General features: G+C 54.0%; 1 protein-coding gene across 2 annotated transcripts in view; it reads right to left on the reverse strand.

The window, feature by feature from the left end:
* The window catches only part of DSCAML1 (DS cell adhesion molecule like 1), a 341,143-nt gene extending 318,118 nt beyond the window's left edge, over nucleotides 1-23,025 (reverse strand). Inside the window, exons 1-4 of one of the 2 annotated variants that reach the window (XM_073903815.1) lie at nucleotides 22,831-22,912; nucleotides 7,326-7,381; nucleotides 7,064-7,146; nucleotides 3,341-3,487 (exon numbers count right to left, since the gene is read on the reverse strand). In XM_073903815.1, the coding sequence (XP_073759916.1) occupies nucleotides 3,341-3,487; nucleotides 7,064-7,146; nucleotides 7,326-7,342 (247 nt within the window). In that variant the 5' untranslated portion in view covers nucleotides 7,343-7,381; nucleotides 22,831-22,912. Of the gene's footprint in view, nucleotides 1-3,340; nucleotides 3,488-7,063; nucleotides 7,382-22,830 lie in introns of both variants that reach the window. The other variant, XM_073903814.1, reaches the window with a different exon arrangement.
* Between the last annotated feature and the right edge of the window lie 740 nt (nucleotides 23,026-23,765).

Below are 23,765 nucleotides of genomic sequence, written 5' to 3' on the forward strand. Positions count from 1 at the left end.
ATTAAATCTTCCCCCACCATGAGAAACTGCCATCCAACCTCCCAGACAAAACACACACACACACACACACACACACACACACACACACACACACACACACACACACTGGGTACAGTGTACGGATGTCAGAGAATCCTATTTTTATGGGAAAAAAAAACCAATAAACAATTTGTATTTTCCAAAATTAAAGCATGCAGCATGTGGGCCCAAGTTCTGGCCTCTCATCTACAGAGCCTGGAGGAAGCAAAACTCCAATCTCTGGTTCTCATGGATTCCTCTGGGAGCGTGTTAGTTGGATTCATGTGATTTGGAAAGTCTGTCCCTGGATCTAAACCATAGCTGTAGAAGGATCTAGAATGATTATGGATGGTGCTGGAGGGCTGGGCAGGGGAGGAAAATTCTCCAAGGCTAAAGGAAAGAAAGGGGTGCTATAGAACCAAAGTTTACCAGAGCCCCGCAGATTAGCATCAAGCCCACTTCCCTGATAATTATGCCCTTTGGGGCCACCAGCCGTGTCTTGACATCAAAGACAGCCCTGAAGCACCAACTACAAGGGTCACCTTGGGGAAGCTCACTGCCTCCAGCTCCTACGCACAGGAGTCAGGTAAATCTGTCTTCTCTCCCATCGGAGCTAGACTTCGTACCACCCCACACCCACCGCACTCACCCTTACATCAAGGCCATTCCCACATTCCTTCAGAACGCTTCCAACCATCCATTCGCCCTCCCCTGGAACACTGAGTGTGTACCTGCCCTGCATGTGCAAGGGGGTGTGTCAGAAGCCAGGGATGTGTGGATGAACACCAGCCAGTTCCCACCCTGGAAAACTCAGTCTAACGGGGGAGGCAGAGCCTGTGACGTAGTGGAAACGGATACACCACAACAGGAAACCCCCAGAGGAAGGGAATGCGCTCTTCCACCCCATTATCATCATCATCATCAAAGCCACAGCTGTCCTCGGTGTACCAGGCAGCGTTCAGAACGTTTCACATAGATTAACTTCTTAAACCCTATAAGGTGGGTCAATCATCATCCCCATTTTATTGCAGTTGGGGAAACTGAGGCACCATGGGGCAAATGACCTGCCCAGCTGGTTAAACAGTGGGGGTGAGTCTCAACCCAGGCAGTCTGGTCCGAGGGTCCAGGCTCTTCGTCACTGCACTCACCTCGATTCCACAAAGCCTTCCCTAAAATCCAACATTGACTTTTTTCCCCTTCCTGAGGCCAAGGCCCTCCTTGTCTACAGCACGTATTTAAAGCCTCACAGTAACACTCTACTGGACACATTTGCATGGGTGCAGGGAGGCAGTTCTGTGTCGGGGTGAGTGCACAGGTGGAAAGAACACACCTGAGTTCAAGCCTTGGCCGCCTGCTTAATGGATCCATTACCCAGAAGAAGTGACTTGACTTCTGTGAGCCTGTTTCCTCTTCTGTAAAGTGGAGGGAGAAATACACTTATGGATTTTTATGAGGATAAGATGAGATCATACGTGAAAGTTTCTTAGCCAATGCCTGGCGTATAGTAAATGCTCAGATAATAACTGTTATTTAATACTACTCCTAATAATTAATATTTTAATGAGTATAACTCTTAGTCCATAAACTCAAATGTATAAGAAATACCACATTTCTTCGGGTTCTGTAAAGCACCTTCACTCTGACTCTGTTGGATAAACGGGACATTCAATCTTCATTTTGGGGGCTTCCCCCAGTAATGTGTCAAGGTCTGGGGTCTCTCACCAGCCGGTTGTCCCTGCCGGCATGATCCCTTTGGGTCTTGGCTGTGCACCGCGTGCCTCCTTTGGACGTGAGAACCCTGGCCCCCGTCCCAGACCCTGTGGAGCCACACACAGCCACCCATTGTGGGGTCCAACCGCTTCCTCCAGCTGTACCCACTAAGCGGCCCATAGTCCCATCCCCATCCCTGGGCTTCATCTGTCTCCCGTTTGTTCCTTGTCCTCAGAGGCTCTCTTCCCCAGCTAGAATACCCATCCTAACCTTTCCTATTAGCTTATGGTTTTACAAAAGGCAGGAAGAGCAGCTGTCCTCAAGTAGATTCGGGTTCCTGTCCTGCTAGGAGCTCTGAGGCCGGGAAACATAACGGCCTGGCCATCTGCTTGGAACTGAGAGAAGGAAAATGTACCAGGAGCAAAACACCAATTAACGTCTCCAGAAGAGTAGCCTGCCATGTTAGCTGTAAATATGCCTAAGCATCAGCTCTTCTCCTAGCTAGGTGTCGGAACCATGGAAAGAGCTTTAAAAATACTGATGCACAGGTTCTCCCACTGAGATACTGATTTGGGGTCGGTCCCCAGCACCAGTGTTTTTCAAAGAGTTCCCCCGGGACTCAGATGTGTAGCAGGATTAAGAACCCCGGCTTTACAGGTGTCACGCATAGATGTCTGCCTCCCCTAACTAACCCAAAAACCTAGCAGCTGGAATCATTTTGTATGGCCAACGATGGGACATCAATGCTGCAGGGGCACTCCGCACCTGGCCAAGTCCCTCCATTTCACAGAAAGGAAAAACCAAGGTCCTCAGCAGAGAAAGGACGAAAAAGCAGGAGAGCCCATGCCACGCAAGGTGCCAGGATGAAGGCAGTGATGCCGGAGCAGTGGGGAAAAAACCCACCATTTTGTAACCAGAGGCCAAGAGGTATTTCGAGGACTTAAGGTCCTCTCTTGGGGTTTCCAGACCTGATTTCCTGTTGAAGGGAAAGGGAGCCAGTAACAGAAGGCTTGCTCTAACAAGGTGAACCTATGACATGGTACTAACCTCTTCCCCCAATACCCCAGGAGAGAGCGAGGCCAGCTAGAATCCTAACGGGCTCTTCAGCCAACTCATGAAAAAAAAAGTCCCATAGGCATGAAACTCAGGTCTGGTCCTCTGAGGACCCGGTGCTCACTGCTCTAGTCACTTGATGCGGGAACGCAGGCCACCCAGCCGGCTCCAAGCTCCTCTCCCTACACAGCCCTTCACAGTGAAGGGGCTTCCAGCTTCACCTCCCACCACCAAAAGCAAAGGCAAGCAAAGACCCAGGAGCCAGGAAGGACGGGGGCCCCACTCTTCTGGGGGAGTAGGACCCCTCCTGTGTCGGACGGGACATTTGCACACCGAGCAGAGGCCACCGGCATATGGGTTTTCACCGCCCCGCACAGAGACGTACCAAGCCAAGACCAAAGATGCTCTTGGGCCAAAGCATCACCAGAACAGTAAGAACAAATCAATCACCAGAACCAACCTCAAGAGCTCAGCTCAACAACCAACTCAGCACCTCTGCTTCATCTCTCCTCTCGCCCCCAGCACCCCTCCCTGCCATGGCCCCACAGTCCTGCCTTACCTGGGATGATGGAGACCGTGTCCTTCTCCCAGGACACAACGCTAACATATTCCTGCACTGAAGAGGGGATGAGGCACTTGAAGACGGCCACGTTTCCACGCATTGACCTTTGATCCTCCACCCGGACGGTGTAGGGTTCCCTGAAAACTGCAGAGAGATGAGGGGGTGGGAAGAAGGGGGGGTGTCACAAGGTTGGGACACGGTGGGGGCCCAAGAAGGGAACAGAGAGCCAGCTCAGCTCCCTCAGCAGCCCCAGGCCTCACCACTCCCCCGCATCACCTCCTCCCCCACCTCCCATTTAACCAGCCCAGAAGTTCTTGCCATGATCTTACTCCTGCCTGAGCAACCTCCTTCCTGCTCCACTGGACAGCCTCCTCTCCCTCAGAAATACCCAGTCTCCCTCTGCAAGTCCCTAAGTCCAACTTCGAACCTTTCTAATTTCAGTGAGTATTTAACAAACCATTGGATTGGAGGAGCCTGAGGGCCGCACATCCAACAAGAGGATATGTAGGTAACAAGGAAATACGATAGAATTCCTCGAAGGAAATCACACTTGATTTCCTGCATTATGCCTGGCCCAGGGTGGCGACAGTTGGGGGCATGGTGACCATAATTTGCCAAAAATAAAAACTGTGACACATGACCTAACCACAGACCTTTGCGCCACTTCAATGTGAAAGGCGGCCTGGGAAAAACATAGTTGACACACAGAATTTTCTGGAAGGGCTTGGTGGTTTATAAGGACAATGGAAGAGAATATTTAAAACTGTGATTATCTCTGAAAATGGACGGTCTCCAAGATTCTCCAAAACCAAGTATCCTTACTGTTTCCTCCTATCTCCTGACACTGCCTACAGCCTGACCTCCAGGCTTGCCCCTGCCTCCACAGTTAACTCTTCCTTCCCTGCAGCGCGTGCAGTGGAGGCCCCCACCTCAGGCCCAGGGCTGGTTCCGGGGGGTGCTGTCCCCTGCAGCCACTCCACATGTCAGGTCCCATGGGTGGGCTGGCCGGGCCTTGGGGGTGGGGCCCAGGGGCCTGCCTCTGCCTCTCCCCTGTCCTCCTCTGCATGGGCCCTTCTGGGCTCACTCCATCCTCCCACCCCTTCTCTGCCAAGCAGGGCTGGTGCATCCAGATTCCCACCGCCTCCCGACCTCGCCCCTTAGCAGGCACCTGTGCAGCGTGCCCTCCTGCTCTCCCGGCCACGGTTGCCAGGGTGATGCTCGGGGCCCCGCGGCCCTCTGGCTGTGCGCCTGCAGCCCCTCTGGCTTCATCAAGAGCCACTTAATTGGCTGGGTCTCCAGTCAGGCCAGCCCTGCCCAGCCTCCCGAGGCCTTTCTTCTCCCCCTGCCTCCGTGTGGTGATTGTGGCGGGCAAGAGATAGAGCTGAGGTGGAGGGGACGTGGAGATGGGGGGGAGGAGAGGAGAGCCCCTCGGCCCGTTCTCTGGGGCGGAGGTCTGGCCTTCCGTGGCTGTGGGCAGGGCACTGCCCGTGGATGTGAGGAGAGCATGCAGGAGGCCAAGGGGGAGCAAACACAGGAGGGAAGCAAAGTGGAAGAGTAGAAAAACCTGGGGTTTGTGGGCACACCCCCTGGGAGAGTCCCAGAGGGCCCGCAGAGGCCAGCAGTGAGGAGCAAGCAAGTAGCCCCTGCCTCCTCCTCTGAGCCACTGCGTGACTCTGCACCAGAGCTGGTCAGCCTTCGGAGCCTCGGTTTCCTTATTTGTAAAAGGACACAACAGTGATGGTAATAGTGTGTAAAAGGCCTGGCCCAGGGAAGCACTGCGGGAAGGTTGCTTGTCATTACAGCTACACCTCTGACCCATGGGCCACGTGCCCTTGGGCAAGCCACTTAACCTCTCCTCGTCTTAGTCCCTCATTTGTAAGAAACACTTTATAGGATTATTGTGAAAACTGCATCCTAACCCAGTGACAGGCACGTAATAGGAAATAGCCCGAACCTCCAGACACTGGAGGCCAGAGCTGCACCAAACCCTTGTCTCAGGGCTCCCGGCCCAGCACCTGGTGGTGTGAGGGGAACAGTGCAAAGGACCTACTCCTGAAAAGAAGTTCCACGGGGAGGGGCGCCTGGGTGGCTCAGTCGTTAAGCGTCTGCCCCTGGCTCAGGTCATGATCCCAGGGTCCTGGGATGGAGCCCCACATTGGGCTCTCTGCTCTGCGGGAAGCCTGCTTGCTTCTCCCTCTCCCATTCCCCCTGCTTGTATTCCCTCTCTCGCTGTGTCTGTCAAATAAATAAAATCTTAAAAAAAAAAAAAAAGAGGAAGTTCCACAGGGAGCCCAGGAGAGAAATGCTGAGCATGGTCCTGGATTCTAAGAGCTCACATCTCCCCACGAGCAAGCCAATAGGATGAAGACTAACTCTTTAATTAAGAGCGCCCACCCCACCTCACCCCCTGTATGTACCTGTTCCTAACTACTTGGAAACTTGGACCTCTGAGAGGCATTCCTGAAGCAGAGGGAACCTGGAAGTTAGAGATCTTGCAGGATCTGTCACTTGGCAGGCAGGTTGGGAGGCCTTCCCTGGAACCTATTTTTCTTCCCTCCCCCGGCCCACACATTCATCAGGAAAGATGGTGCCTCCAAGCCTGGTGTCACCCCAGTGGGCTAGCTAAAACACTACCTGTCCTCTCCCAGCCAGAAAGCTCTTCTAAGAAAATCGTTCCCCCAACTTCAGTGCTTCATTATTATTTCAGGCACACCTTACAAATGATGAGGACACACCAGTGTATCATGACATCCTAATTAAGAGAAGCTGATCTAAGCCATTCCCTTGACTCCTGACCTAACCCTGAGAAAGGAGATTTTCTATTTTCTTTAAAGACAACAGCTGAAAAACCCTTCCCTCCTTGCCTCCATCAACCCTTCCAAAGACCAAAATCCTTCACGGCTAAAATTTTCCATCATGACTTTTACCTAAATGCCTGTTCTCATGAGACAGAGCATACTCAAAGATCCATCAACAGAGGAATGGATAAATAAACACGGTAGAGTCGAACAATTGAACAACGACACGGCCGGCCATGACAATGAACAACCCCGTTCAACGATGCCCAGCAGCAGGGGTAAATCCCACAAACACAATAGTGTTCAAAGGATTCAAGAGAATACCTACCATAGGACTCCATTTATATAAAGTACAAAAATAGGCAAACACCTATATTGCTGGAAGTCAGGACAGTGGTTTCCCCCAGGAGAATGGTGACAGAAAAGAGCATGAGGGGGAGCTTCTGAGGGGCTGATATTGTGTATCTTGATCCGGATATTAGTTGAAGTTGGTGAAAATTCACCAAGCTATCTACTTATAATATGTGCACTTTTCTTTAGGTATTTCAACAAAAGCATTTTTAAAAGAAAGAAACTCACTGGGTGTGTTTTCCAGGACTCAAGCACTGAAGTGAACACGGGATTTAAAAGCGCTATGTCAGTTAACCATCGCGTGGAGCGGTGCACCGGGCAGGCACCGGCATCAGCTTCGCGGAGAAAGTGCAGGCTCGGAGAAGTGTTCTCTTTGACTAAGGACATGCAGTAAGCGGGGAGCTAAGATTCCAAAGCACTAGAAAACTTTCCTTCAGAGACGGACTTCCTCCACGCCCCTCCCCGGAGCACGGCACACAGGTCTCCTCAGAAGGAGGGGCTCTGCCCGCTCGCCATCATCACCGCCCTCCAGACAGAGCTCCCAGCAGGGAGCAGGTGGCCGGCACCTTACCTGCTTTGACGCGGATGTTGGGGCTCCGGATCTTGCCGGCTGCATTCTCCGCGGTGCAGAAGTAGTCATTGTCGTGGATAAAGCTATTGAAGGCGGAGGGGGAGAAGGGGTAGAGCTGCAGCGTCCCGTTGGCGTGGACGTGCCGGATGTGCGGCACGTCGTAGATGTCGTCCCCCGTGGCCAGGTACCATCGAAGGGCCGCGCTGGGGGAGCCCGCGGCCGGGCAGGGCACCACCACCCCCACGGAGCTGGAAAAGGTCACCTGCTGCAAGGAGTCATTTACAAAGTAGAGGCTGGTGCCGACATCTTCAGGGCGAGCTGCAGGGAAGGGGAGAGGAGAAGCTGGATTAGCCACGTTCTGGCAATAACCTCCTGGGCCACTAGGGCATGGGCCCCACCCCCACTCGGAGTTCAAACACCAGTCACTCGGGAAGCACTTCCGGAGCGCTGACTATACCCCAGCCACTGGCACGGGTACACAGGAGACAGTTCCTGCTCCATAGAAGCTTCCAGCCTAGCACGAGAATGGCAAAAGTTAAAAAACACCTCACTTTCCATGCCAAGCCAAGCCCACGGAGAAGAGATTGGCCCTCACTGTGCTAGGTTGGAGAGTCCGAAGCCACGAGCCACTATTGGCATCCGCTGTTGACATTAGGAGAGAAGCTGACATTGCTTAGACTATAAGCATTTATTGAGCACCTACTATATGACATTCACACCCATGACCTCCATTCACCCAGACAACCCTGACAGGAGCTGGTGTCACCTTTGTTTTTAATTTAAATCATTCCCTTCTCTAGGCTGAGAATAGTTATGTGATGTGCCAGAGAACACACAGCTAATAAGCAACAGACTGGAATTTGAACCCATCTCTCCTAGGGAGGATCTTCGTGCACTTTCTATCACACCATGGGGAGAAAGGCGAAGGGTCTCAAGACCGTGCTAAGAGGAAGCAGGATGCTTGCTTGGAGCAGAGAAAACCATAGGAGACCCTGGGAGTGGGTCTTCCACCTGTGGGGGCCGTTCTGGGAAAGGCCCAGCCCCCGAGGGCCGAATGAGGACCAGCGGTACTGTGGGTGGATAAGATCTGGGTCGGGAAGCAAGAGACCGGCCCAAGGTTCTAAACCTGGCCCTGACACGGACGGACCGTGGTGACACTTGCCCTCTCTGTCCATCGGCTCCTTCGCTTATAAAACGCCGGGGGTGGCGGGGGTGGGGGTATGGATAGGGCTACAAAGACCTCACGCATCCGACTCGCTGACATGTTCCCATTACTGCACCCCGGCACGTGGGAGAACGTCCTCAGGACTGGAGCTGCCTGACTGGGGTAGGGCCACCCGACCACGAGGACAGCTGTCTGCAACTCTCACGCCAGCATGTGGCCTCAGGCTCTCCTGCCCGATGGGATGCAGCCCTGAATGGTGGAATCAGGCCCTCCCTCTGTGCTAAGGAGCCTGCCTCCTTAAGATGGGCCACCTCGGAACAAGTGGGGACAGCCCCGAAGAAGAGAGGGCCCAGTCCCAGGTCTACAGCTCCCGCAAGCCCCTCCCTCTCCACCGGGAAGATCAAGGAGCAAACAAACCACTCTGCTGCTTATTTAAAGAACATTGCAGGGAACCCAACTTGACCTCAATTTCCACAACTTTATGAGAAGGAGGAGGGCCTGCATCCGGACTGTATTAATATTCTTGGCTTAACTCTGAGCCGAGCCTCCAGGGAGAATATACCGGGCAGCTTGTTGAGGGAGGCCATTAAGCCTCATTGGTCAGAGCAATTCACATCATCTCATAAAAAGCCATGATGAAGCCATTAGCAGTAGTGCTGGAAAACACATTCATTGGCTCCTTGCTGGGGTGTCAGGGGCATCCTCCTAGCAGCAAATGCATTTGCTGTCCCTACCAGGCATCGCACCCTTAGCGGCTGAAAGGCTCTTGGGGAGGCAGTGGTCCCACCTTTCCCTCCTCCTCCTCACACTGCCTCCCCTGGTGACAGTCCCAATGCTGGTGGGTGAGCAAGCCTGCTCTGAGGAGCAAGAAAGGGGCCCATCTTCTGAGGGGGAACCGCAGAAGCTCAGAAACATGCCTAACTCACAGTGGCTAGGGTATTCTCCAAGATCAGGAAATCACAGCATTGCACAGGTCAGCAAAGGCAGCTTAGGAAGGCTTCTCTTAGGACCCAAGTTTGCCAGGCTCCCTTTCCATGGGCCTGCTCACCTTCTGTGAGATGTCCTTATTGAGATTCATTTGAGAAGCATCTCTTCTACATGCCAGGCACTGTTGTAAGCACTTTACTTATAGGACTTCTTTTAACATTCCAACAATCCTATGTGGTAGATACTGCTATCATCCCAGCCTACAGATGAGGGTAGTAAGGCACTGAGAGATCAAGGCAACTTACCCAAGGCCACGCAGCCAATGAGTGAGGGCTCTGGGACGCAGACACAGGCAATCTGAGCCCAGAGTCTGACTTCTATACAATTAGATGATTGTAACCATTGCAATAATAAAAAGGGGGCTTTCACTTCCTCAAACACCACCTGACCACCAACATCCATACTTAGATGGCCAAGTACAGGATTAAAATACCGGCACAAATAGATACACACACACTCCTCGTGGGAAGGGCCCCTGTTGAACTCGACATTTCAGACAATGCTTAGCCTATGGGAGCAGGGACAGCACTCTGGGGTTCTGGAGGCTTCCTGAGACAACCTAGTTAATCAGACACCCTCTCCGTGGCAGCTTTATGGATTGGGGGAGGCAAAAGCCATCAAGGTACAGAAAGACTCTACATTGTGCCTGACAAATGGACTTGGTAAGCTGAGAAAGATTCCTGACAGAGAGGAATTCAGGAATTATCGGATTCAAGAAGAGGGTGAGAAAATATTTACGATGTAGCCCTCAGGAATAATAATACCACCAGCAATGAGAACAGCGACCATGGTTTTCACTGTTAACTATAGGCCAGGCTTGGAGCTAGACCCATTATAGATATTATCTCACTTAATCTTCATGGCTCCCTAGGGGATAGTATTAATGTTATTTTGACCTCAGAGATAAGGAAATTAAGACTCAAAGTTAACGAATTTCTCCAAAGTAATTCAGTGTAAGTGCTGGAGCTGGGACTGGAGCCCAGCGTTGCCTTACTTCGGGGCCCAGGGATGGAGCTGCTCTATTGTGTGAACCACAGTGAAGACAAACCACAAAATCTGGTTTTCCAGGCTGGGTACCTCTCCCCATCCTTCCTTCCATCTCAACTCCATCCCAAACACAGACCTAGTCTTATGCTCTCCCCGCTGGAAATCCAAATCCGTGCCACGCCCCCCACCTGCAAGACTGCCCTTTTTCCCAGGCCTCCTCTGCTCCCATCAGGAGACCCAGCCACGATGAGAGCAGCCTTCCTGCACTCTGAGCCTTGAATCCTGCCAGAGCAAAGGACGCAGGGTTCTCAACAACTACAAATGGGTAGATTTAATTGATGAATTGACTGGGATTGTCCAGCCACCTGTCAGGGCTGATGAAACAGCAGATTTATAGCAAAAGGTGAGTAGCCTCATATTTCTCCCACCTCGGGATGTGAGCTGCTGTCTTCTGAGTCTGGGGGAGCTGAGGAGGATGAGACACACCATTCATTTCTGCTTACAGCTCTGACAGTGCATTGCCATTATGAAACATCACCCTCAGGTGTAAAACAATAGCATTTTGCACTTACGTCGTGCTCATACTTTACCATCACAAGGCACCTGTCAGCCCAGAATGCAGAAGCCCTCCAATAAACATTAATTTAGCCTCACTCCACCTGCCAAGAGAAAGGAGTGAACAGATCTATAAAGGGGAAACTGAGGCACTGACCACCAAGTATCTCAAATCTCTGCCTCATGCCAAGATGAAGGTTGGCACAAGGGGCACCAGGGAGTGGCCACAGCAGCCATGGGTACGTTCAGTCACGCAGCCATAAAACGGGGAGTAGCAAGGGCCTCCCTCCAACCTCATGGAGTCTGGCATGGCCTCTATCAGGGGAGGGGTTCCCTCCTTCTCAGGCCCCTGTTCAAATCTTCAGAGCAGGAACAAAGCCTCAGCAAGCTTTAAGAGGAGCACAGAAGTGTGGTACAATAGACAGAGCCCTGGTAGGAGTCAGATGAAATGCTTTCCCTCCTGGAGCTCACCCCGGACCTGCCGTGTGACCTCAGGCAAGCCACTAGCCTTTCTGAGCCTCGATGTCCTCATTCACAAAAGAGAGGAACTGCACCATCTTGCCTGCCCTCCGGGACTGCAGAGCAAGGAAAAGAGAATGCGGAAGAACTTGGTTCCCCATAGGGAGGATGTGTAACTAGGAGGGATAGGACTGCTATTCGCGTCCCAGCGACCTCCGAGGGCTCCAGGGTGCCCACAGTTACTGCAAAGGGTGACCAGGGCACAGGGCCACTCTGCAGCCCTGCAGAATTCAAGACCCTCTTCCACCCCTACTTCCCCTCAGCTGACTCCGGTACTCTTCCAGGCTCACCTTCCCCAGGTCCCTTCTAACCCCGGGGACCAGGAAAGTCCTGTTCTTTCAGGAGATATTTACAAAGCCCCAGCCACAGGCTCAGCAGAACCACAGCCATGGGAGGGAGACACCACCTTCCAGGAGCTTGTAAAGGAGATGGAGAACAGGAAAGGGTTAACCCAGAGCCCTGGGCAGTGTGCGTGGAAAGTACCAGTTCCGAGGAGAGCCCCCTGAGGGGAAGCAGCTAGGAGACAGCTTTGGGGATGGGGGCTCCAGCTGAGCCTGGAAGGAAGATCTAAATGAAGGCACTCCCACAGAGAGGCCAGCCTGAGCAATGCCTCTGTGGCAGCCAGGGGGACAGCATGTTGGGGGACCCCACAGAAACCTTCCAGGTGGGAGCACTGGCTAGGCTTGAAGAGAAGAGGCAGAAACAGCCGGATTGGCACATGGGCCCCTCTGTGGTGGAAGGCAAGGGGGGAGGGGTTGCAGGCTCAGCAACTGAGTTCACGCAAGTCCTTGTAGCCCTATGCCTAACTTCATTTTGACCTTACACTTATTTCCCTGAAGGCTTGGTGGCTTAGCTAATGGTACAGGTTCTCAAAAGACAGGAGACTCACATTGATTGAGCACCTGCCGCGTGCCTGGCACCGGGCTTGCTTGTGTGCTTCTAGGACGTTCTCTCATTTAATCCTCACACAAAGGTCCAAGGTGGTCCTGTTAGTCTCATTTTACCAGTAAAGAAAAAGAGGTTCATGGGGAGATTCTACAGCTAAGGAGGAGGCAGAGCCAATATTCGGTCAAGGTCTGTCTGGTCCCAAGCCCGAGTGTTTTCTCTCTCAATGCTGGAGAGTTCAAAGTTTGGGGCCTTGGGAGGCACCCCCCCTCACTTCTCTGGAAACCAGTCCCAGTTTGGAAACCACGTCCTCATGCAGGAAACTCCCCCTCCCCCCCCTCAAATCTCAGCTGCTCCCCCCACCCCAGCCCCGCCCCCAGCCCCAGCTCTTTACTCTCTGCAGACAGAAGCAGGCATATTTACAGAGAAACCGAGAGGAGGGGAAACACTTCATAAATAGAGAGAGAGACATTCAGATCAACAGCAAGGCTTCTTCTGGTCAAAGGGGGAAATGGATTTTTAATAGAAAATGGAAGTTATGGGCTTGGATGTGATGTGACAGACGCCCAGACTTAAACCCATTTAATCTTCTCTGCCGTTTAACGTGGACCACCACCCCGATGCCGTGTTTCAGAAAACAGGCTCCAAATCGCTGGGAGATTAGAAGCGTAGAAATAGCAGCGCAATATTTTTAAACCAGAAATCGTCCCCAGGCATTTGGGCTGCCCCCAGGGTCACCACTGAAACCTAAATATCCATCACAGCCACTCCAGCGCTGGCCCACCCGCTGTCTGGCCATCCGGATTAGTTTGGCAAAGGAAAGTTGACACCCCGTGTATTTGACACCCGTGGGCCCCCACCCCGCCGGCCTGGGCTGGGGGGTGTCTAGCCTGCTGAGGCTTCCTCCCAGGTGTCCGCCAAATTGTCCCCATGTCACTCACCATAAATGACAACCCAAGGGGACTGAAATATTAACACCTCGCCACCTCCACTGGGAGAAGTGAGTCATTTTGTTCTCTTCCTTTACAATATTTACTCATCTCATACCCTGGACTTTTCAACCAGGAGCATCTGTCAGGGCTGGACCTGCAACCCGCCCCCCAGAGACGGGCAAGAGCCGGCAAGGGGTGTCCATGCCTGGGTACAGCAAGTGGGTCCCCAGGGCCACAAGGGCAGGAGGAGTAGGTAGGCCTCCCTTGCAGGGCTGTGAGCTCCCTGTCCCGGTCACCACTCTATGCCCTGGGCCTCGCATGGCACTGGGCACTTCGCACAGTGGTTCAAGGCCCAGACTCTGGAGCCAGGCTCCCCAGGTTTGAATCCTTGCTCTGCCACTTACAAGCAACGTAGCCTCAGGCAAGATAACCTCACCTCTGTGTGCCTTAGTTTCCCCATCCAACAAATGGGGTGACCTCAAGGGTTGTTAGGCTGGATGCGTTCATGTAAAGGACAGTTTCTGGTATCTCTGAGTGCCTAGCAGCACATAAGTATCTGTTGCTATTGTTATGAGTATTATCTTAACAGGCAAACGGTGGGAGTAAATATCCCACCACAAGTACTCACTTCTTCACCTACAGCACTAGCAACAACTATTACTTAAGACAGTTCTAGGATGTTATGATGTATAATCAGCTGGAGGGCTGGTTAAACATGCAGAACCTTACCTAACAGGTTCACCGCGGGAGAAACTATTTCTGAGGTATGTGGTCCTCTGCCTACAAGTCGGAGTAACAGTCCCTAGAGAAAAGTAGATTTGCCACACCGGACTTCAGTATCACCTTTTCCAACAACAGCCAGTTTTCATGGGCTTGGCTGACAGGGCCTAAGCACCACATTAATTAACTTAATTTGGTGATCGAGTTAATAAAATAATAGTGGTGTGATCAATAGCAACAAAACACTGCAATAGCCACACGCTGCAGCCCCCAGGCCTCACACAGAGGTTTTTTTGTTTTGTTTTTTTTTTTTTAATGCCGATCTGGCCTGGTGAGTTTCTTGGGTTAATTTGCCAGGTTCATTACCATGCTGCATTTGCACACAAAGGTTTTCACACAAGATATATTATTTGCCCTCACTCTGTTCATATCCCACAGTTGGAAAAACTGGGTCCAGAGGAAATCCACCAGTGGGACCTCAGCTCAATCACCCTGTCCATCCAAAACCCAGGTCAAGACCCGCGAGACAGGGTCTGGCTCCTTCATCAGAAAACCTGCACCTTGTGTGTTGGCACCTTTGAGACATTCCGAGTCTAGACCCTAGGGAGGAGAGGGGCAAGCCTCCCCAGACAGGGTCAGAGCATTTGCAGGCAATCTGAGTTGGTACTTGCCCCAGGACAAGATGGAGCAGCCCAGACCAAGTTCCATGCTTCCCCCCAAACCTAGCACACCCGCTCTACCACTTATCGCCACCATCACCATTTCTTTTTAGCATCTATTTTGTGCCAGGAGGCACTGTGAGCAGCCCTTGCCTTGCATTACGGTTCATTTAACCCCTACAACCACCTCTAATGCAGCTACTGCACAAGACCCCATTTTACGGATACCAAAACAGGATGTTAGTTGGTGGAATGAGCACCGGGTGTTATATGCAACTGAGGAATCACTAAATTCTACCTCTGAAACTAAAAAAGGAAAAAAGAAAAGAAAGAAAGAAAAAGAAAACAGGATGTTAGTTCAAGTAATCTCCTAGGTTTGTTTACCCACTAACCGTGGCTGCATTTCTCAATGGGCACCTCGCATTCTAGACTCCGATGGTCTCCAGCATGTGAACACACCATGAGGGGGGTTTCTGGTGCAGGAGACCAATTTGGGGTATGACATTTCTTATGTACTTGGGACTGTCCCAGGCTTTCAACATTTCATCCCTAGGACACCCTCCCACCCCCACAACTAAATGTTTAAACATCTGGAGATGACCAGAAAGTCTCCATCGACAAATTTCCCTAGAGAAGCTGTCCTATCCCAATGAGCAGCTCTGCTCCAAACGCCCGAGGCCTTCACCTCCCCATCAGAAACAGAGGCTTTTTTGGTTTTGTTTTTAAAGATCCTCAGCACAAACATAGTTCCTATAACGGCAACCAGAAACCTGTAAGACGCAGTAAAGATTACTCATCCTTCCACCTACAAGGCCCCTCACCACCGGCTCCAGGAGTTATGAGCCAACAGCTGACAGCCGAACAGACTCTTTAATCTCCCAGCCCCGTAGACAGACCCTGGGAAGGGAAGGCCCCTTATGGCCAGAAGGTCTTTCTAGGGAGTTGGCTCAGACAGCACAGTTGTCCCTAGAGAGTCCTAGATTTAGATGGTTAACGCTTGAGGGCTTTAAGAGATTATTTTGTCCAATCTCCTTCATTTACAGATGGGGAGCCTGAGGCCCAGAGGGGCAGAGTAATTCACCCCAGGTACACAGCTCGCCAGTCCCGACTGGGAGCAGACCCCTGTCTCTACCGCTCTTTCAATCCTGGCCACCCCACCTGTAGAGCCCAGCAACACAGGAATGGAGGGGCCTCGTGGAGAAACGACAAGACATTGATGGGGGAGGGGTAGAGCAACCAGGGGTGCTGGATGCCTGCAGGCGCGGCCTTCGGAGGGCAGACATCTGTCTGCAGATGGTCAAAGCACTGTCAAGCGGAAGAGGGTTTCACCTGCCTCCCTGGGGCCTAAAAGGCAGAACCACGGCCAGTGAACAGAAGGCCCAAGACCCAGACGGCTTGGCGGATTCTGAGGATGAGCTCTGTAACAGTCAGAACTGTGGGGCCAGAATGGGCTGCCTTCAGAGGAAGGGGTTTGCTGCTGCCGGAGGTGCTGGAGTGGAGGAAGAAAAGCCTCCTGAGGGAAAGCTGCACAGGGGGTCAGGCATCTGATTAGGGGATGGGTTCTCTGTCCTCAAAGGTGCCTTCCAACCTGGAGGACTTTCGCCCGTGGCAGTCATCGGATCTCTCGCTCACCCCCCCAAAGCAGGTCCTGAGACCTGAGACCCTTACACTCCATGGCTCTGGGAGGCCATCCCAGAAGCAAGGTGGCCATAACCCTGACTCAGCCACGTTCTCAGGGCCTGGATTCCAGTACCGGCTGTCACCTCAAATGTGGTCACATAAGGTAGGACTCTATGCTTACTGCTCTTCCCACAAAGGACTGTGGATTCCCAGCAGTGAGAATCACCCTTGCAGACGTGTGTCCAGCGGACTATGGAATAAACCCGTATCCGAGGACCTGGGGAGGGAGCCGAGGTAGGCGCTTCCCACCCCCACGGGACCCTGGGCCACAGGGGCAACTGCCAAGAGGAGATTGCCTGCCTGGCTTTGCCTTGTCTGCTGTTCCCCATGTTGCTAGGAAAATGCTCCATATGTGGGGGGGGCCCAAGGAGCAGGGAGACAGCCACACACAGCTGGGAGACCTTCCTTGTTCCTGTATGATGAAGTGACCATAATTATACCTCACATTTCAGCAAAGGATTTATAAGGCTAAAGGTGGTTTTACTGTGGTTTTTGCATGTGTGTGTTTATAGGTTGCCCTGTTTGGTTTACAAAGCGTTGTCACATGATATACAATGACAGGCCCCTCCTCCGTCTTGCACACACGTAATAATAGGTGCCCCGTGGGACAGGTAGGGCCCCGTTATTTCCCCCATTTTACAGATGACGAAGGAGAGGTGTAGGAACTATTAGGTAACTTGCCTAAATTAGGCTGAGCTTTGTCATCTAGGTCCACGATGTTCTTTCCCAACACACACACAGCATAATGGATATGCAACCAGCATTTGAATAACTCTGTTCTCCATGAAGATGGTGGTGACCTTGGAAACTGTCATTGCGAGCATCAGGGAGAGCAAGGGCACAGGCGGACGGGGCTGCACGGATGACGGGAGCAGCAGCTAGATGGCAGGGGTGGGTACCCGAGGCAAATGCTGTTCACGCGAAAGCGGCACTGGACCAACATCTGTTAAACAGGGCCCCCAGCCACTCCTGTACTCGTGGACCCATAGGCCACAACCTGCCACGGGCAGCACTTGACCTCTGGATCCTATGCTGCTTCCCTATAGCTGACTGGGTCATAAAGGGAGAAGTGGTCCAGGGACCCCCCCAAGGTTATGGGCTATCAGGGGTGTTCTCTATACACAAAACTACCTGCAAAACAGCGAGGCTCATCCCAGCAGGGAGAGACACAGAAATCTATCCAGCTACAAGGCCTGGGGACTCACCCTGTGGAACCCATTTATATAGGTGTTATGGCACTAAATCTAAGATAGTTCTTACTCTGTCCAACTATGGTAGAGATTTAACAACCAAGCCTGGCCTTCCTTTGGCAGGTGCGCGACTAGCCTTTGCCTCACCCTCAAATCCAAGTCCAGAGCCAACCTCTGCCCTCATCTCTTTTCCACTGGTGGTTTAGCTTTGGTTGGGGAAAGGGAGTGTGTTGGGTTCCCCAGGGACACCCAGGTGCCTGCATGGCCTCAGCTGTCTCCCTGAGGATGGGTCCTGCAGGCTACCAGGCTAGGTGACAGAAAGAAGCAGTGAGGTCCCCTGCCCCAGTGACCAAATAGTCTCACTGCTACAAGTCTGAGCCACTTTGGTTGGCCAAAACTGCAGCTGATTGATTCAACTACTCAGGACAGGACCTGATGATCCATTCGGAGGTATGGGCAGAGGGAGGAAGGTGGGAGCAGTGCAGGAAAAAAAGAAGAGGTCTAGCATTTATTGAGTACCAACTACATTCTGGCTACTTTATGTGTATTATCGCCTTTAACCCCAATTAATAGCTGGAGAAAGGCTCAGAGAGACCCAAAGTCACATATCTAGTAAGCGCGGAGCCGGGACATGAATGAAGGGTTTGCCCTGGCTCCAAATTTCCACCACACCAGTGAGTTGCAATCTTTTTTATTTTTCTTTACAACCCCAATATATGAAAGGCTCTGATCGAAAGAATTGGGGATGGAGGGACTCGAAGCTCTGCCTGCTGGCCCTCCCTTCTCTACCTCCAGCCCAACCCCAGGCTCTACCCAATGCCAGGGCCCTCCCATACATTAGATATGCAGGGGGAAAAAAAAAAAAAAAAACAACTCTGGGAGGCCTTGGAGCCGCACCTGCCAGGGCAGGATTTGCTCCTGCCCCGGAAACGCAGACAAAACCATTCCCGAAGCCACATTCCCACTGCAGGCGTCCCAGCTGGCTCCCTGGGAAGAAGCACTCCAGCTGCCCTGAATGTTTGCTCCTAGAGCAGTTCTCCAGAACTTCCCTCCGTGACCCCCACCCCCACCCCCGTGCCCGCCTTCCCGCTGAAGCTGCCTTAGCAATGTTAGAATAAGCAGCCCAGGGGCCCTTCCCTCCTCTCTCAGGGACCTTAACCCCCTCCAAAGCTGGAAGTCCAGAAACCTTCCATCACACCTCTTCCCTTCAGTTGCTGCTTCTCCCACTACTGACCACAGCCCTAAGCGTCCAGCTTCCTCCATTCTGAGGACACACTCTCTGGAAGTCTAGGGCTGGCCCTGGATTCCCATAGCAGGCATGCCCCCACTCTTCAACCCCCTTCTTCCTGCAACACAAGAGGGACAACGCACACCCCAAGCTGGTCTGCCTTAGGGTGTCTCTGCCCATCACCACTCATCTTACCCCAAAAGCAAGCTCCAGGGCTGCCTTACCAGGTGAGCTCAGCGCCGAGGCCCTGTAGGCCTCAAACTCAGAGGCAAGAGAGAAGCACTACCAAAACACCAGTGTTCTTCCCACTCCTGCCCCACCCCCATGCCATGCAAATCAAGAGGCTACTCATACAGAGAGGGCCAGGCTCTTGGCCTGGCTAGGTCAGCATGCAAATCTATATGCAAATCACATGCAAATCTAGGGCCCGCCCTTGGGTTCCTGGCACCCTGCCATCTCTGCTGACAATTGCTCACCCCATTCAGGCACCTGGGTCCCGGCTAGATTTCCCGGGGTCAGGGCTGAGAAAGCACTTTGGGACCTGGGGGGCTCTTCCTCTTGACTGCTTCAAATGTCTCCAAGAAACACCTCTTCCAAGATCATGTGGGAGGGAAGAATCTCTCAGCCTGGTATCCCTACCCCTGAAAAAAAACACGCTCTCTGAACACCCACCCTCCCCTTCAATTCATCCACAAATAAAATCCACCTTCACCAAGCTGAGTAGGGGACCGAGCAAGTGACAGGGGTGGAGTTCCTGAAGACATGGAGATAGCAAATGGGGCTTGAGGTCTCCACCGCTCTGTCAAAAGCAAACAGTCCAAGAGGTGCTCTCGGGCTGTCTTGGGCTCCCAGTCCGCCTGTTTGGGGGCTTGCTTGTTTAGCAAAGCACTGCTGGGCCAAACACCCGTTCACTTGCCCACCTCCTCCCTGTTCCTCAATCTAAGAAAAACAAGCCTCTCCAGCCAGTCTCCTGGGATCTGCTCAACTTAAGCGCTGCCTTTGGGTCAACTGCTTACTTGCTTTTTGTTTCTAATTGAGCTCCCCATTCTGCTGCAGAGATATATTAAAGGCAGCTGACTTTGATGCCCAGAAATAAGAAACATCTGAAAGGTTTGTTGCGCATGATGGCAATTCCATTCTCCCCCACGTTATTCTAGTAACTGGGGCCTCTCTCCCCACCTACCCCCTCCCCAGGCTTACCGGTCCTTCACCTGCTTCCCCGAAGTTGTGTCTGCCATTTCAAGATTTTCAAAACACCTTCCCCCAGCGTCTCCCCCGCCCCACTTCTAATTAGACACCGAACAGAGTGTTAGAGATTTTAATGGCTTGACGAAGCCTTTTAATTCGGTCTTCTCAAGAGAGAAGAACCATGAGTCCCCGTCCGAGAGACTGGGGTGGGAAATGAAAAAAAATCAATGCAATCCATTATTTTGGCTTTTAGAAAACAGGAATTTTAGTGCCGGGGAAGCTTGTTCTTTTACACAGTAAAAATGCAAATGTAGGCAACACAGATGCTGGCCCGCTGGATGTAACAACGGAGAGAGCCTCACTGGGGTTCATCTGGCTGCCCGAACCTGGATTTGTTTTTGGCAATAATAAGGCAGTTATTGGAGACTCGATAACCGATTATTAAAACACCTTCCCAGTTCAGTTCTGGGGAATCGGTCTGAGCTCCGGCTTCATCAAAAAAAGGTATTTCGAGAGGAATGGAAATAACAGAAGCTTAAAACACATTCAATAACTGCTTAATTCCATCCAGAGGACGCTCTATCCCATCTTGTTTTCTTCTCTCTCTCTGTCTCCTCCCGCTCCTCACAGATGGACGTACAAATTATTGCAAGAGGATATTGTTTTCCGTAACAGGCTCGAACATTCACATTTACATTTTCCTTGGTGCCGTGGGGGTGACTAGCAACGAGAGAGAAAATGCACCCAGCCCCATCATCCCCCCCCCCCCACTCCCCGCATCACATCTTAGCCGCCTCTGTCAGCCCCCACTGCCATGCCACCCCAAGCCGAACAGGCCCTGGGGACCAGCCTGGCACCTAAGACCCAATTAAGGCACGAAGAAAAAGAAAGGCCTATCTGGCGAATTTCCCTGGTGCCCAACACAGATGCTGGAGCCGCTGAACGGCAGGGTCGTGAAGTCTCTGCCGACCAAAAGGCCACCGAGATGTCACCTCACCTGGCACCTCCAACCTACTCACAGGCCCAAGGCCAGTGGCAACTTCCTTCTCAAGTTGGAAAGGGTTTTGCCCCTCAGGCTGTCCTGTTGCCTTCTGGGCCTTTCTCCACCGGTCCCCCCCCCACCCCCATCTGCTTCCTCCCTATCAAATAGCTTGGGCTTCGTTTATTAATGCCCAGCTTCTGGAAGGGGGCAGGGCTGCGTCCTTCAGGTATTTGCTAAGGGACAGCCACTCCTGGGGAATGGGCTACTCGGGAAGAAGTGGAGGACAGAGCTGGGGAAGAGTGTGCAGAAGCGGCGGCCTGTGCTTTCTCGCCTGACAAAATGGAAAGGGGGTGGGGGGGCAGAGAGAGAACCAGCGAGAGAGAAAGCTGCCGCTCCTCACCTTATGTATTTTTAATAGTAATGTAATTAAAGCTGCAAGCCGAGCCAGCCTGTGGGGGCGGAGGGAGGCAGGAAGAGCCTGGGGAGAGGGAGCCTGGGGTGTGGGGAGGCGGGGCGGGGGGTTTGAACAGGAGACAGGCTTCTTGCTCCGCTAAAGTGGGAGGAGAGGGTGCTGTGCAGGGGACAAGGGGTTAACCAACCTAGCCCAGCCTTGGCGTGTCACCCAGTGGGCCCCATTGGGTCTGAGAAACTCAACTACTTAGTCCACGATTCAGAGGCCACCTCTCGCCCCGCACCCGGATCTCTAGGCAAACCCCAGCAGTATGTTGGCCTTCAGTCTGGCCTTAACCAGGCGGTATTTACAAATAAAATAAGGGTCACCCTCCTCACCCCACCCCCGCCCCCAAGCCGGGAGATACTGCAGTCAGCTCGGGCAGGTTGCAGACTCCAGACCCCTGGGGGCATCGGCATGGAAAAACTAGACCCCTCCCGGAGCGCCAACCCTCCGCTGGATTGCCCTTCCCCCATCGCCTAGGGGTCAAGAGCTGCGGCTCGGCCTGGGCCACCGGCGGGGCAGGGGTGCGGGGGGGGGGGGGTGGCGAAGGAGAAAAGTTAGAGGACTGAACAGGTAAGGCTGAGCTGGTGTGAGCGTGTGTGCTCAGCTGCGCAAGGGCGCGGAGTTCGGCCGCCTCATCTCCCGCCATCTGCGCGCCCCGGGGCACGTCCTCTGCGATAGCCTAGGAGCCCTAACGCCAGCGACAGCCTGGCCCCGACTCAGTGCCCAGGTGACTCTGGTCGGAAATGTCTGCCCCCCTCCAACCCCCAGTCCCGGCTACCTCAAGGATCAGGTGCGCAGCGCCCCAGCAGCAGGTCTGGACATGCCGGACACCTGGACCCACCCCTAGCAACGCCTTCTCTCCGGGGAAAGCGACACGCCTCCCCCAACAAACTGAAGACTGTCCCCATGTCCGGCTGACCCGGCGCGGAAGCGGAGAGTCTCGCACCTTGGGGCGCGCTGCCCGAGGTGGCCCGGGCGGCGCAGCGAAGCCGGGGCGAGTGCCGGGGGCGGGGGGGGGGGTGACGCGGGGCTGGGGAGAAGGCGACCTCTGGGTCTGGAGAACAAACTTGCCATTCGAGGGACCCCAGCTCTCGGAACCCCCTGCTCTCCCCGCCCTGCCTCCAGCCAAGGCGCGGATGAGCGCCATGCGGTGCGGCGCGGGGGGTCCGAGGCGGCGGAGGGGCTCAGGGCGGCGGAGGAGGAGTAAGCCGCGGAGTCCGAGGCCCGAATATGCGAGGACTCCCGGGAGACCAGTCACGGCCCGAGGACCCCTCCACTCGGAGGGCACCCCGGGGGTCCCAACGCCACCAAGCGGGCAAGGGGCTGGGGGAGGGGTCCCGGGCAGAGCCGCGGCCCGGCCGGGGGCGGAGAGACCAGGGGTTCGTGCACCACCACCCCTGCGGGCGCGCCCCAAAACGGCAGGCGCGGGTGACCGGCCGAGCGGTCCAGGGCACACTCTCACCTGACCTCCCTTCCGAGTGCCCGCCCCGCCCCCGCTGCGCCCCACCCGGGGCCAGACACCGAGGTCGGTCCCCCCGGGCACCTGGAGCCAGCCGGGCACCCCGCCTCGCCGCCACCCGCGCGCACCTCGGCCCCGCCGCCTCCGCCGCCCTGCCGCCCGCGCGGGTCTCACCTTTGTGTAAAGAGTCCAGGAGCAGGAGGAAAGTTACCAGCCACATGCCATAAAGAGGCCCTATTCTCCGGGGAGGTGGTCCTGTGGCCGGCCGTGCGGCAGCGCCTCTCCCCCGCTCAGCGCGCTCCCAGCCGCCCGCACTCCGCGCCCCGCTCTTTCTGCTCCTCAGCCCAGCGCTCGGCGGCGGCGGCTCCTCCCTCCTCGGCTCCCCGGCTCCTGTCATCCGCGGGGCTGGGCTAGGCGGCCGCTCTCCCCGCCCCCCCGCGGCACCCCGGGTGGTGAGCGCCAGCGCGAGCCCGGAGCCCAGTCGGCCCCCAGCCCCACGAGCCCAGGGACGGGGCCGGGGGTCGGGACCATCCGGCCCTGGCCCGGGTTCGCCGTCCGAAAAGCGGGGGGCCCCTGCCACCCGCCAGCTCGGAGCCTGTGGTCGCACACAGACATGTGTCATACGTGTGCCAAGAGCCCGCCATGCTCGGGCCAAGGAGGCCCTGTGTCTCCCGGCTGGCTCGGTCACCTGGGGCCAATGCTTCCCGCCTCTTTCTGACTCAGTTTACCCCTGGACGCTCCGAATAAAACCCAGACCAAGAGCCTTTGGTGGCCCCCGGAGCTACTCCCCACCCCAAAGCTCAAAGCTGCATGCCCTTCCAACCCCCCTAGTTCTTCTGGCCTGCCTCCTGGGGAGCCTCAGCTGAGTCCAGCCACCCCCAGTTCCCTGCTGAATCGTCTTCAGCACTTGGCACATTGTGCTGATTTAAACACGTATTTAGGATAAATAGTTTAATGTCTGCTCTACCTCGTGGGTCTTCCTCCTTTATCTTCACCTACCCCACCCCCACAGCTTTCTCACCAAGCAGAAATCGGTTTATTCCTTATGCCAATCTGCATAAAGTTGGCATGGAATTGAATAGAGCTCGAGCGAGGGCATCTCCGTTACA

The sequence above is a fragment of the Callorhinus ursinus genome, unplaced genomic scaffold (genome assembly GCF_003265705.2).
Source record: "Callorhinus ursinus isolate GAN/ISIS: 27379988/994484 unplaced genomic scaffold, GSC_fseal_2.0 scaffold19, whole genome shotgun sequence".
NCBI classification, from domain to species: domain Eukaryota; kingdom Metazoa; phylum Chordata; class Mammalia; order Carnivora; family Otariidae; genus Callorhinus; species Callorhinus ursinus.